Below are 14906 nucleotides of genomic sequence, written 5' to 3' on the forward strand. Positions count from 1 at the left end.
AGTAGATATCGGTCCTACTAAGGTTTTAATGCGGAAATTAGACAACTAAAATACACAACAAAACAAATAGAAAAGATATTGCATACTAGCATTCATTGGATCTTTACATTCAACATCGCACGCGTTGTGGCGCATCTTTGCACCTATACGTGTTTGTAAATGTCATTGAAGGTTAAGTGTTCAAATGTTTAATTTTTTCACACATTAACTTAAGTGAAGGAATATACACCTCTACTAACTGTTTTGGAACTTATGCGAACTTCTTCTTGAAACGTTCGACTTCAACACAAACCTGAAATTCCAACCCGAGTTAATGGCAGCCGCGCTACCTGCTTGAACCCGATTCGAAACCACACCTATAGAGGTGATGAGGACCTTGCAATCCTTGTGATAATGTTTCAAAAAAAAGACCCCTTGCAGTCTACCCAAAAAAATGATCAACAACTTGTAGAAGTCAGAGAAACCTCATTAGATTCCATGGTCTAACATTAACAATCAACAAACACAGAAAATACCATTTTTATGTTATAAAATGTAAATGGGTCAACACGCATAATTGTGTTTTGTAAATACGGCCAAGCAGTTTGAGTAATAGAATTGATAAATAATATTGCAAACCTCACCTAGAAATTTCCTACAAAGATGTCTAGCTGAGAATCTGGCCCTACTGATTCATAGTTTAGTGACCCATCTGCAAATAAGAGACCTTTTGTCTACAAGTTTTTTTGTTGGTGAGTCTCGCAAACTGTTGGTGCACTTGTGTCTGTACTTTGTCTGTATTCGGTCTGTATGTAAACGATGTCCTTGTCAGTCCTGTAAGTTGACAAAGTCAACCGTCCTCCTGGTTTGACTTAGTCAACAGTTGAAAGATGTACTGTGTCGAAGGATAAGAGGTCGAAGGATAATGTGGATCCTTCGACCTCATCGAAAGATATGGTTCGAATCATAGACCTCGAAAGGTAATCTTTCGAGGTCCTTGATGATCTTTCGAATACTTGGTCTTCGATAGATGATCCTTCGGACCATCTATCAGATCCTTCGATCAGACATGCTAGGCTGGGTATATATATACCCATGCAGTGTTGAGTTTAAGACAGGGATGCACACAGAAAAGTCACATAGAGAGACACACAGCAGAGAGCATCCTGTCCGAAACACTCACACACTTTGAGAGTTTATAGAACATTTCTGTAAACATTGAGCTTGTAACCGAACCCTCATTGCATTAATACAAGTTGTGTTAATCGGTGAACTTGTGTGTTTGTTTCTCTACTTGCTACTAACTCGGTTTGCTTGCTAGCTTGGATTCCGCACTCGCTAGTAGGTTTGTATAACAAGGTTTAGGTTCGTTATCCTCCGTGAAAAAGGGACCTACAAGTGGTATCAGAGCTTGGCTCTTTACCTTGTTTAAAACCGGGTTATTCAAGTTCTTGGTGTGTGTTTGAACACTTGGTTTAACACCCGTTTTGTTGGTTTTTCTACACTTTTAAACTGGAAAACGTGTTTTAAACTTACCGGGAGTGTTCGTAAGTGGGTTGGGTAACTTAAAAACTTGTTTTTGAGTGTTTTGGTGAATTCCGGCAATATTCCGGTTAAGGTTCCGGTCACCGGTTTCTGGGTTAAATTTTCCTTTTTGGGTAAATTATCTTTGAAAATCTTGGTTGGTGGGAAAGCTGTCAGCCTGCCATACCCTTTTGCCGAAAGTTGACTTACCAACCCATCACCTTTTCACCAACCCGTCACATCTGTGTCAGTGTGTCAGTGCACATTCGAAAGATATCCTTCGACTTCGAAAGATATCCTTCGACATCGAAAGACCATCTTTCGATCAAGGAAGGCTCGAAAGATCATCATCCTTCGATCCATCCTTCGAAGTCTGAAACATATCCTTCGATAAAGGAATCTATTCGAAAGACAGTGTCCGAAAGATAGGGATTTATCTCGAAAGATAAGGATCTTTCAAGTGTGAATCTTTCGAGATTTTGAATCTTTCGAAGCCAGTGCTCGAAAGTCAACAGTGATCTTTCGAACACTGTTGATCATTCGAACTAGTGTGATCCTTCGAAAGACAGATATACGAAAGACAAGGATATTTAACTCGAAAGATAAGGATCTTTCAAAAGGGGAATCCTTCGAGTTCTTGAATCTTTCGAAATTATTGTTCAAGACTCAACAGTAATCTTTCGAGTACTGTTGATCCTTCGAACAATAGTTGATCTTTCGATTGTGGTCAGTTTATTGCTAACAAGTTTCTGTGATCTCAGATCTTTCGACCAGGATTCTTCGGCTGTGTGATCTTTCGGAGTATTCAGTTAGCATTTATTTTGCTCATTAATCATGAATCCGAGTTGGTGGAATCCTGCTCCAGATAGTGGTAAATATACAAGTTCAGGAGTTACTCCTTCATGGTGGGGTACACCGGCTCCTGATAGTGGAAAATACACGTGTACAAGTCTATCACCATCATGGGCCGAATCTCCAGTATCTACATCTTCACAAGTAAATGCTTTACCATCAAATCAATGGGCATTAGTAACGGGTCAAACTCCGAGTGTACAAAGTATTTTATTAAGCGAAAGTGAAACAGGAAGTTTGAATCGACCCCCAAAACTGATGAGTTTGAATGAATATCCAGGATGGGCTGAGAGGTTTAAAACATATGTTCTTGGTCAAAATACAGAACTGTGGATACGTTTCACCACAGATTTCGATCAAGCCATAGAGGTTGCTGCTTCAGAGACTGCGTCATTTGCTGATCTTCCCGAAGATAAAAAGAAAACGTATGATCTGGAAAAGAAAGCATACGCCATTCTCACCCAGGCCTTGAGCAAGGATATTTATCACCAGTTTGTCAGCTTCAAGACAACTAAGAAGTTGTGGGACGGGTTGAAAACAAGAGGAGTAGGGAATGAAGCAACACGTCAGTTGCGTCATGATCTGCTCAAGAAAGAATTTGACAGCTTCGCTTGCATGGATAAGGAGTCTCTGGGAGACATGACAAGTCGTTTCTATCACCTGCTTACTGAGTTGAACAATTTTGGAGTTACAACAACTCAAGCAGAGGTGGTAAAGAAGTTTGCTGATGCCTTACCTCCTCAATGGAGTAGTTTCTTGGAAATCCTTAAGTATAACGGAGCGTTGAGAACTACAAGTTTTAACGACTTCGTGCAGCTTTTGGAAAACAAGGATCAGGAGGAAACATTGAAGGCGAAGAGAGTTCCATTGCCACAGAATCCAGAAATGTATTATGGAACTTCCAGCTCTTCGTCTGCAAGAACTGGTTCACATGCTCCAATTCAAACGGCGTTTGTCACAAGCACAGATTGTTTTGGCAATCCAATACAAGTTCCTGTTAAGCCGCCTCCCACCACAGATATATTTGGAAATCCAATCCAACCACCTCCACCTCCTCCTGCTCAACAACAACGTGCATGTTATGGAGGAACATCATCTGCTGATCAACAATCAAAGCCAAATACAGTACAGCTCGACACTTCAAGCTTTTCTAAAGTCAGTGTAGAAGTAGCCAAGGAACACATGGAACTACTTAACACTATAGTGAGCGCGTACTGTGGGTTGATAGAAGGCCAGATTGGCAACATTAATCTGACACAGGAAGACTATCGGCAGATAGATAAAGAAGAGATGGACTTGATGGATATCAAGTGGGCCTTTGCAAGTGCTGTGAGAAGAGCAAAGGATTGGATGGAAAGTACTGGAAGAACCAGCTTGGAAAGTAAGAGAGACACCAAGTATGGGTTCGATAAACAAGCAGTAAGGTGCTTCAACTGTGGTGAACGGGGTCACTTCAAGAGGGAATGTGCAAAGCCAGCACAGCATGGAAACCAGAACCCCTTCAGAAACCAGGGCAACCAGCAGAACCAGAACAGAAATAATGAACGTACTTTAGTGCCTGTCAACAATCAAGCCAACCGGGCACTTGTAGTTCAGATGGATGAAGGTTGCGACTGGTCAATCCAGTTTGGTGGTGATGCTCCTAATGGTACAGCTTGCTTTTCTCAAGTTGTGAAGGATGTAGTTAACACCAGTGGTGGAGAATCTTCCGCCAGTGGTGGTGAATCTTCTGAGGATGAAGACTCTTCTGGGTACAGCAGGAGTGTTGATGAAGATTCATCTGGGTCAGGAGATGAGAATGTGAGTGAGACATCTGGTGTCTCGGCTGATGCCGATATTGATGAACGTTTGGATGAAGCTGCAGCACTAAGTGTTGGAAGATCTATTCTGGTGGACCAAGCTGCTTGTACTTCGTCTTCTCTCCATTCAGCCTTTATGGCTAATGTCGACAGTTCTTCAAGTCAGGTATGTGTCGATGAACCCATTGCTGTAAACTGTGATAACTGTGATAGCTTGCAGGCTAAATGTGTTAAGTTAGAGGCAAGCATGTCTGAGTTGCAAGCCAAACATGATGCTTTACAAGCTAGTTTGTTTGACTTGCAAGACAAACATGGTTCCTTGAATGATGAGTGGTGTGCATTGCAAAGCAAACACGAGGCTTTGCAAGAAAAATATGATGTGACATTCATCCACAATCAGAAGTTGACTGTGGATCTTTCAAAATGCACAGAAGCCAATATGTTTTATGAAAACCATGAAAAAGAATTTAAGTCAATGATTGAGACATTAAAGAAAGATAAAACTGAATTGACTAAAATGGTTTCCAGAAAACAAACGGACATTAATTTGTATATATCTCGCCTTGAGATGATGCAAAAGGAAATGGCTTGTGTCAAAACTGAAAGTGATGCGATCCAGCTTAAGCTAGACAGTTATTTGAGCTCTAGCTATGTGTTGGATCACATCATTGACGTTCAGAAAGAAAAACGGGATGTCACATGCATAGGATACAAAAAATGTCCACCACCAGTCAGACACAATTATGATGCCATGCCTGATGAGGAGGATAGAGTGTTCTTCGAACCATCTGTTCCTCTTGATGTGAAGGAGTTTGCAGCAGGACTCGGATACCAGAAAGAAGTATCCTCAGATTCAAATGTGTCAGCAGATACATCTGTAACTGCTGAACAGAAACAGGATCCTCCAGTTGAGGTTGAGGATGCTGATTCTTCAGATGATGAATCTGATGATGCTGCTCCAGCAAAGTCTGATGCGGTAGTCAAAAATGAGGACATACCTCTTGAGAATCACATTCTATGTGACCCCCCTGTCAAACCCGCTAAGACTGTTGCAACTGAGTCCTCGTCTGAGAAGGAGTCGGAGAGTGTGACCTTGCTGTACACTTTGGTTGGTGATGATAAAATTTACTCAGACAAAGATTTTCCTATTAAGAACGTTAATCAATCCTTAATCAGTAAAGTCTTTGAAAATTCGACAAGTAAGTTTTTGGGAAAGAAAGGACCACGTGTTACAGTTACACAATGTCCTCCAATCCCAAAGGCTGAAGTTCGAAAACAATTTGGCAACAAGAAATTACCAGCAATGCCAAAACAGCAAAATCACACCAAGCCCAAAGGAAAGGCACCGGCTCAAGTCCAGAAGAAGCCGAATCAAAAGAAGAAGAAAAATGTTAACTTTGTGAAATCGACGGGAACAGACAAAATTGAGACGTTTCAAAATAAATCTAACTTAGATTTTGTCAAACAAGCTACTGTTTTGAAAAGAAGTGAACAAAACAGCTCAAAGCCTAGTACCTCGAGTTCACAAGGTTCAACATCATCGGCTAAGAGAACACATGATTCTTCGAGGTATGTTGAACGAAGATCATGTTTTGAGTGTGGAACCATTGGGCATATAATTCGAAATTGCCCTTATCTTCATAAGCAGAAAGAAAAGGTTGATGCTCCCCGTGATCACAATGACCGTAAGCGATCTGCTTCTGTCAGACAAGATCCCCGCCTTGTAAAAGAAAGGGAAAAGAAGCAGAAACGCCAACAGGTCAAAAAGATTGAAAAAGCAATTAAAACCGATGTGGTTCAAAAACAATCTGTTTCTGTAAAATCAGCAAATTCAAAAATTTCAAACTGTAATGAAATTAAAATTTTAAAGAATGACACTGATAAAACAAAACAGAACTGGAAACCAAAAACGGTTAATGCATCAGGGGGACCATCACAATTTACAAACCATCAAAGACAAGAAGTTATTGTCATTGATGAAAATGGAAGACCCAAGACCACAATGGCTTGGGTCCCACTCTCCAACTAATCTCTGAGTGAGTGTGCAGGAAGTTCCAGGAGGAACTATTGATAGTCTTAGGATTGTTGATAGTGGAATGTCCTTGCACAAGATAGGCGACAGAAGAAATTGTTGCCTTTGATGGAGAGAGAGAAAAGAAAAAGAAAATTTGGATGAATGAAGTTGCAAAATTCGACCAAATGAAGAACGTGTCAAAATTTGGTCATTATGGTTTTTGATCGGGTCCACAGGAACGAATGAAGTGAAATGTGTGTCGATGCCTTGGCGTGGATTGAACATCCGCACACCATTTCTGAAAGAGAAAGTCAAAGACCTTCGCTGGTGAAATGTGGAAGACCAGCCGGACCCGGAGGTTTATGAGCTTGTTGCTGTCAAGAGATTTCTCAATAGTTGCAAATTCGACTTTGAAGTCCACACCGGGTGGATATCCAGTTGGGAGAGTGCTTAGATTCCTTGCAATGCACGGAACAGTTGCAGGATACGCCTTTAAATTCTTAATCTCTCCTATACTTGTCGATATTTTAGCTGCTTTGTGAATTGTTATTATCTTGTACAGCACTCTTTGACATGACATGTTGATCTCGGATATCACCTTACACGTGATTGTTTCTATATGAAACTCATCAATGTTGTCATGGTCCGCACCGCTTACCGACATGCCAACTCATTTTTCCAAAATTTGTTAAATCTTTTCTGATAAAACTTAATTTTGGTAAACGGCATTAAGGTCAAGCACAAGAGTAAACCAACATCGGAAAATCATTTTTGTAAATACCTTTGTGTTTAAATTTCTCTTAGTTTATTGATTTTAGGGGGAGTAAATCCAAAAATCTGAAAATCCAAAAACATCGAAAAATTTCAAAAACACAAAAACAATAGAAAAACAAAAATGAGTTTCCTGGCGAGCAAAAGAGAAAATGATAGTACATCAGTGGTCTATCCATACCTCTTTAAACATTAAATGAAAAACGATAAGCAGCTCTATATAAGATGTATCGGTAGGCTCACAATCATTTTAAAGTGTGCAGGGTGATATAAATCTTAATCGACTGAAGACCAGGTGGGAACCATTCATTGGCATATGGTCTTAGTACCGAAATTTCGTTTGATAGATTGCCGAGGTTCTGAGATATTCGGTCTTTATGCTGCTTATCATCTGGGTATCATGGTTGTATCTTTTTCCGAAAAATAACGGGGACGCAAGTCTAGATCTTCCATGATACTATACATACGTGTACATATTACATACTGCATTCGACCTCAATAAGTGATAAACAATCACATGTCCATATCAAATAAGTGATAAAATATCACATTTATCCGGGTGTCAAGTTCGTCTCTCTGCTGTACGGAAGTACTGACCTGTTCACGGACTTGCACCTGTGCCCTCATGCATACGAAAATCAAGTTCCTCATCAATAAGTGATTATATCACATAGGACTTGTTTTCAAATCAAAATAAGTGAGTATCTCACAATTTATACGGTCAAACAGATGATAATCGGTATACTCACCGGTAAGATGAACCCTCGTGCATACCTTGATACGGGAATGTGTCGTGATGTGGATGAACACCGGTCGGTAAGTATAAATCATACCTTAACGTATCCCCTCGCCATGATTACATCTGATAAGTTGAGCTTAAGTGGACAACAATACCGATAATTGTTATAGGATGCTTATCTTAATGTTAACTAACTGAACAACAAGAGTGTTTTGGCATGACCGTACACTGATATGATTCTCTTACCCTCGAAACTCGCAAAAAGAATGTCTGTAAATATTTATGTACTGCTTAACGGTTATTAACTGTGATTATTTCTTTTAAACAGTTTCGTCGTTTGGTGCATATCAGCACGACATTAGCGGTGATGTCGTTTGATAACACTCAAAGGATTTTAAATTGTTTTCTTTTAATTTCAAAAATACCAAAAAGATTTTAGGTGTGTTTTAATATAAACTTTATAAAAGCCAAAAAGATTTTATTTCTGCTTTAATTTCGATCGTACGATGTTGGAGCTCAAGTCTTCGTTACCTGAAATCTGAACGAAAACCGAATTGACTAAATCTTCATAAACGGTCAAAAATTTGCATGTTTGAAAGTTAAAAACTAAAATTGACAAATTTAAACTTTCAAACTGTCGGACGGTGGTTGATTATGACATGGTCATTCGTGTGTCATGTGTGTATGTTAACTATATTCCAAGCAGTTGTTCTCATTATGCGTTTAGATTTCTTGCATGTGCAGATTCTAAAGGCTGGGAGAACATAGTCGATGACAAGCTCGGGAATGAAGACACGACGAGAAGGCGCTCAAGTGATGAAAATGATCGAGTTGCCGTTGGCCATCATCAACACCACAAGGATCTCACTTCATAAAGATAAAGTCTTTTCACGAGCATAACTCAAGGGGGAGCTTATGTTAAGGGGGAGTTTGTCAACACACTTCCTACATGATACGGGTAGTTTGTTGATACACTCTCTGCTTTCAAGACGTGAAGACTTTGAAGATCCTCCGACATTGAAGACTTGAAAGGACATCAGAGTTTTGATAACTCGAAGACCAAAGACCGTCGAAGTTCAAGACGAGTCTACAACTATAGAAGATAAAGACAAAGCTACAGCCAAGGGGGAGTTTGTTGGTGCACTTGTGTCTGTACTTTGTCTGTATTCGGTCTGTATGTAAACGATGTCCTTGTCAGTCCTGTAAGTTGACAAAGTCAACCGTCCTCCTGGTTTGACTTAGTCAACAGTTGAAAGATGTACTGTGTCGAAGGATAAGAGGTCGAAGGATAATGTGGATCCTTCGACCTCATCGAAAGATATGGTTCGAATCATAGACCTCGAAAGGTAATCTTTCGAGGTCCTTGATGATCTTTCGAATACTTGGTCTTCGATAGATGATCCTTCGGACCATCTATCAGATCCTTCGATCAGACATGCTAGGCTGGGTATATATATACCCATGCAGTGTTGAGTTTAAGACAGGGATGCACACAGAAAAGTCACATAGAGAGACACACAGCAGAGAGCATCCTGTCCGAAACACTCACACACTTTGAGAGTTTATAGAACATTTCTGTAAACATTGAGCTTGTAACCGAACCCTCATTGCATTAATACAAGTTGTGTTAATCGGTGAACTTGTGTGTTTGTTTCTCTACTTGCTACTAACTCGGTTTGCTTGCTAGCTTGGATTCCGCACTCGCTAGTAGGTTTGTATAACAAGGTTTAGGTTCGTTATCCTCCGTGAAAAAGGGACCTACACAAACTAATCAACGCATGACTCGTTCCAATTAATGGAAGAGAAGATGAGGGTGAAATAAGCGGTGGTCTCTTTCTCCCGAATCCTCTCTCTCTATCTCTCACTCTCTCTAAATCTTGTTCTCTGCAATGTGTATGTGAAAAAGAAAACAAGGCAGGGAAGGGAAAGGACGCGTATAAAGTGGAAGAGACGTGGCAAAGGATGGGCAATGGTATATAAGAACAAATGAAAGTAGAAGGGTCAAACTATAAAAGGCTAAACAGGGACCAAAGTGGTAAATACCACCGACATTCACTTTTAAGATAATAGATTATATTTTAACTCAGCTCTACTTAGCTAGGGGTGTTCAAATTCGGATAATCCGCTTTTCGGATATCCGAAATTCGAATATCCGAAAATTCGGATAGTGAATATTGACATCCGAATCCCGAAAGTTCAGATATCCAAAAATCGGATATCCGAACTTTCGGATTCGGATATCCAAACGGATAATCCGAAAATAAAAAAAAACAAAAAAAAAAAAAAAACCACAAACATTCAAAACATAACATAATCTTCAAAACATAACATATATCACTTATGTATTATGGTTATTGGCTATTTGGGTTTAATATATTAATATAACTCTATTTTTTTATTTTTTAAGATTTCGGATTCGGATAATTCGATTATCCGAAAATTTCTAAAATTAACATCCGAATCTGAAATTTCGGATTATCTGATTTTCGGATATCCAAAATTTCGGATGTTTCGGATTCGGATTTTCTTGAACACCCCTAGCTCTACTCCAACTTTCACATGTCTGTTTTTTTTTATTCTTGCATGGTAGAAAGCTACGTTGGGTATAATAAATTATTTTAGGTTAAAACAAGCCCCACACATACCACGTTTTATTTTCTTATATACCCAAAACCACAATGTCAAGTTTTTTGTTTTCTTACCTTTTAAAAACACTCACCGTGTTATTTTTAAATGCAAAATCTCATAGAGGGGCCATTTATACTGAATCAATAATATTTTCTAAAACAAAATTACCTAGCGAAGCCATATTACTATTTCTTCTTGAATTCTCGATGGCTAAATAACCCATCAGATCATTGTAAGATGTTCCTAGATCTTAATTGTAGTGTCTATTTTGGAAACCCCTGTATCCATAACTTCTTACGCATACATCTTTCCATATTTTTTTTAAACGACAGAGACGATTACAGACTAATGGCAGGTAGACGAATAACAAGTTTTAGAAACTGTCTTTTAGGTTGATCTTGGCCATTCAAACTCCCAATCTGGACTGTCGAAAATTAACATATCCATGATTTTTACACTCTCTCTCCTAGCCCGCTAGCAGTTAATGTGCTTCTAGTAACAGATTCATGATTTATTTTTTCTAAGGGAATAACTTTTTGGGTTGTTAGCTTTCTCACAAAAAAAAAAAAAAAAAAAAAAAAAAAAAAAAACATTAAAATTTTCGAAACGGACGGGTCACTGGGTCAAAATGGAGGAAAGGTTTGGCCCATCCTACCATCTCATAACCTACCAGCACTGTCGAAAATTAACTTTATGTGGAACGTTCCACTTGTGAATGTTTTAATGGCTATAATTGTTAGATATTTTAGTGTGATCAGAATTGACGTGGTGATTAAAACGCATAATAATACACATCAAGCACGTTAAGAGGTGCGGGAGTGCACACTTGTTTGAGTTATTATAATTCGAATTGTACGGGCGGACTGATAGATCCTTAAACTCCATGGATGCTAATAACATACTAAGATTTCATTATTGGATTACAAACATGACATTTCATACGGAAACAATAACTACATGAACTCACCAACTTTTGTTGACTTTTAAAATTACATGTATTTCAGGACACAAGACTTGAGTTGGTGAAAGACCACGGGAAATGGGAATGAACATGACAACTGCCTTTTTGGACGATTTGCCTCTTATATCCCAACCTCATATGGGTATATAGGAGACAAAACCTTAACATGCTTTTATGATGAAAACAATCTTTTGATCGAAGAGTAATGTAACTCAACAACTATATTTTGGATAACATTGTGAAATTGTTTGGAACTTGAAGCCTCCTTTTGGAAACTTGTAAACTTTTGTTGCAAATCAATATATATGGCATCGTCGTTGGTTTATGTTTGTTTACACGATTGAATGCCATGATTACCTCATTGTCACACGCAATACGCTTCCGCTACCAGCAGGGTGTGACAAGCGTGAGGCTGGCCGACATTGGGGGAAGCACAACGTGAAGGAGGAGTTGGTAGGCCCATGCCCATCAACCAATCAGACGATTTCTTTTTTAATTTTTCATATTTTAATATTATTTTAATAGGTCATGAAAACTTGTGAAACAAAACAAGTTGGAGTGAAAAAAAAGTTGAGTCAAAGTGATGCGATGTTGTGGCACACACTTTAGGATGTGCCACTAAGATGAAGTGAAAGAAAATGAAACCATTGTTAATAGCCTAATGCAACATGGCCTGACCGATTAGAATCAAATAAGAGACTAGTGAAATCTTTTGTGGAAGGAGTTAGGGGACTGGGGGTGAGAATCTTTTTGTGCGTGATAGATGGAGTTCAATGAGTGATGGATAACAACATACCACCGCCACTATCATATTCAACGAGTGATGGAATTTTTCCGCGATATATTTCACGCGTTATGGGCTATTCTGTGATAATTGGATGTGAGTGGATGTGAGGGTTTATTGTTGGGTGTTGTGAGTGATGACCACTACCACTAAAAAAGGTTGTGAGTGATAGAAAAATGGTTGATGACATGGAGAAACTTGATTGGATGTTGTGAGTGATGAAAGTTTTGCAAGTACGCAAGTTAGTTAGTTACGTTAAGTAACTAGGTACATATATCTCTTAAAGCAATTATAAGAGCTCTAATTAGTTCTCATTACGAACACATTTTACAATATAGTTAGTTTTATCCATAGTACTTTCTCTCTCTACTTAGATAAGCAACGTGTTGTAGTGTTATACGATATAACTCTAGATATTTTGCATCTACAGTTTCTGAGCTATAATTATAAATGAAGGGGTGAGTAGTGTTTACAAAGCAAGAATACAAATCCATACATCTATAATTCTATATGGAGTCGTTCACTCAATTTCTATCATTCATAGGGATTTTGGTTTTTGTACTAACTTATAGTTACAAAAGAAGCATAAGAAACAACACAAGAAAAGGTAATAAACTGGTAGCTCCAGAACCATCAGGAGCACTCCCATTTATAGGTCACTTTCATCTTCTACATGGTGAAACTCCTATAGCAAGGAAACTTGGAAAAATTGCCGATGACTACGGGCCCATTTTCTCTCTGCGGCTTGGTAGTCGTCGTGCCATGGTAGTGAGCAACTCGCAGATGGTGAAAGAGTGCTTCAGCATCAATGACAAAAATTTGGCAAGTAGGCCAAATATGGCAGTGAGCCGGTATATGGTCTATGACAATGCTAGTTTTGGGCTCGCGCCATATGGACCATTATGGCGCGAGATCCGAAAACTAGTCTATTCCGAGCTCTTTATGAGCCACAGTCTAGCAAAGTTGGAGAATATTCGTAACTCAGAAGTGAAAAGCTCAATTAACGATCTATTTATGTTGTCCGTAAAAAATGGGGACAGAACATCTGCTATCGACATGATCAAGTGGTTCGAGCATGTAATGTTCAATATAAGTATGCGAATGTTCGTTGGTAAAAGGTTTTCTAGCGAGTGTATCTTCGAAGGTAACAACAAAGACGAAGAGATAAAGAAAGCCATAAGAAAAGGGTTGTATCTCACTGGAGTTTTTGTGGTGTCTGATGTCATTCCAAATCTGGAATGGTTGGACATTGGAGGGCATCTAAAAGATATGAAACAACTGGCAAAAGTTCTTGATACGGTCATTGGAGAGTGGCTTGATGAACATGTTGAGAAGCGAAACAGGTCTGATAACGATAAAGACGCGGATTTAATGGATGTGATGCTGTCATCCCTGTCAAATGATGCTGAAATGTATGGTTACGGGCGTGAAACCGTCATCAAGGCAACAACACTGGTTCGTAACTTAGTTTTTCAACCTCTAGTACATAATTTAATTTATTCTTTCAAGTAATTGCCCTTCTAAACAAATCAGAATTTAATTAAACATATATTGTATGTAGGTTTTTTTATAACTAGATTATTTTTCCTTGTTCATAATCTGTTTATAATTTCCAGGAAATAAATGAATTTCTAGAACTTATAATATGTTTTTAATTTTCAAGAAACAAAAATATATTTCTTTTTCAATATAAATACAATTAATTACCGAAGGATTCCGATGGAATATGTAATGTTTCAAGCTGCATAATTTATAATCTGATTTTAATAAAATCCTGAATCGAGTTTTGAATTTAATCTGAGTTCTAATCGGTCTTTTTGAATCGAATTTAGCTTCAAAATTTTAAAACTCGAAAAAAGAGAGTTGATTAACTCAAGTAACTCAAAACTTGATTCGTTAAACACCCCTAGTTTTCACTAATCTTATCATCGGTAATTCCTCCTCGATGATCTATAGGAAACCAAACCCACGACTATATATACTCACGGTGAAAAATCACTTTTTGTGTTTATGATATTCACGCGCGAATTTTAACTATGTTATCCTTGTTCTAATCAAAGATTCTCATGTTGACGGGCTACGAAAGCACTGGTGAGACACTCACATGGGCACTCTCTTTATTACTAAACCACCCCAACATCCTTAAAGCTGCCCAGGAAGAGCTTGACATCTATGTAGGAAGAGACAAATGGGTGGAAGAATCCGATACAAAACAACTAAGGTATATACAAGCCATAGTGAAAGAAACGCTTCGAATGTACCCACCAGGTCCCTTGGGAGCACCACGTGAGGCCATCGAGGACTGCAACATCGGTGGATATCATGTTTCCAAAGGGACTCGCTTAATAGTGAACATTTGGAAGCTACATCGCGATCCTCAAGTGTGGGGGGATCCTAATGAGTTTAGACCAGAGAGGTTTCTTGAGGAACATGCAAACATAAGTTATCAGGGTCAGAATTTTGAATACATTCCCTTCAGTTCTGGAAGGAGGATGTGTCCTGCAAGTTCATTTGCTTTGCAAGTAGTTCACTTGACACTTGCTCGCCTACTTCAAGGGTTCGATTTGTCAACACCAATGGGACAACCTGTGGACATGACTGAGGGGTGTGGCCAAGCCTTGCCAAAGGTGAAACCCCTTGAAGTGATCATCACACCACGCCTTTCTCCGGTGCTCTATCAAACCCCTTGATCATGTGTGAAATTTTCAACATGATCAGACTTGGATTGAATATGCAATTAATTATATGTATTATTTTTGTGCTATGGAGTGTTATATGTATTATTTTGATATATGATTGTATACTAGTTACTTGTGCTATGGAACATGAAATAATATATTTCAATTATTACAAAA

General features: G+C 38.7%; 1 protein-coding gene across 1 annotated transcript; it reads left to right on the top strand.

The window, feature by feature from the left end:
- The first annotated feature begins 12502 nt into the window (after positions 1-12502).
- LOC110883899 (dimethylnonatriene synthase) lies at positions 12503-14906 on the top strand. Its single transcript, XM_022131566.2, has 2 exons — positions 12503-13506; positions 14112-14906. Exons 1-2 carry the CDS (start codon positions 12562-12564, stop codon positions 14739-14741), a joined length of 1575 nt encoding a protein of 524 aa, XP_021987258.1. The 5' UTR covers positions 12503-12561; the 3' UTR covers positions 14742-14906.

This window comes from Helianthus annuus, chromosome 10, assembly GCF_002127325.2.
Source record: "Helianthus annuus cultivar XRQ/B chromosome 10, HanXRQr2.0-SUNRISE, whole genome shotgun sequence".
In the NCBI taxonomy this organism is placed as follows: Eukaryota; Viridiplantae; Streptophyta; class Magnoliopsida; order Asterales; family Asteraceae; genus Helianthus; species Helianthus annuus.

What these genes read in the sequence shown, in the direction of transcription:
- LOC110883899 (XM_022131566.2), top strand. Translation starts at nt 12,562, where the DNA reads ATGGAGTCGTTCACTCAATTTCTATCATTCATAGGGATTTTGGTTTTT. An exon ending in TCATCAAGGCAACAACACTG is followed by an intron (nt 13,507 to 14,111) that starts GTTCGTAACTTA and finishes TTCTAATCAAAG; the next exon opens with ATTCTCATGTTGACGGGCTA.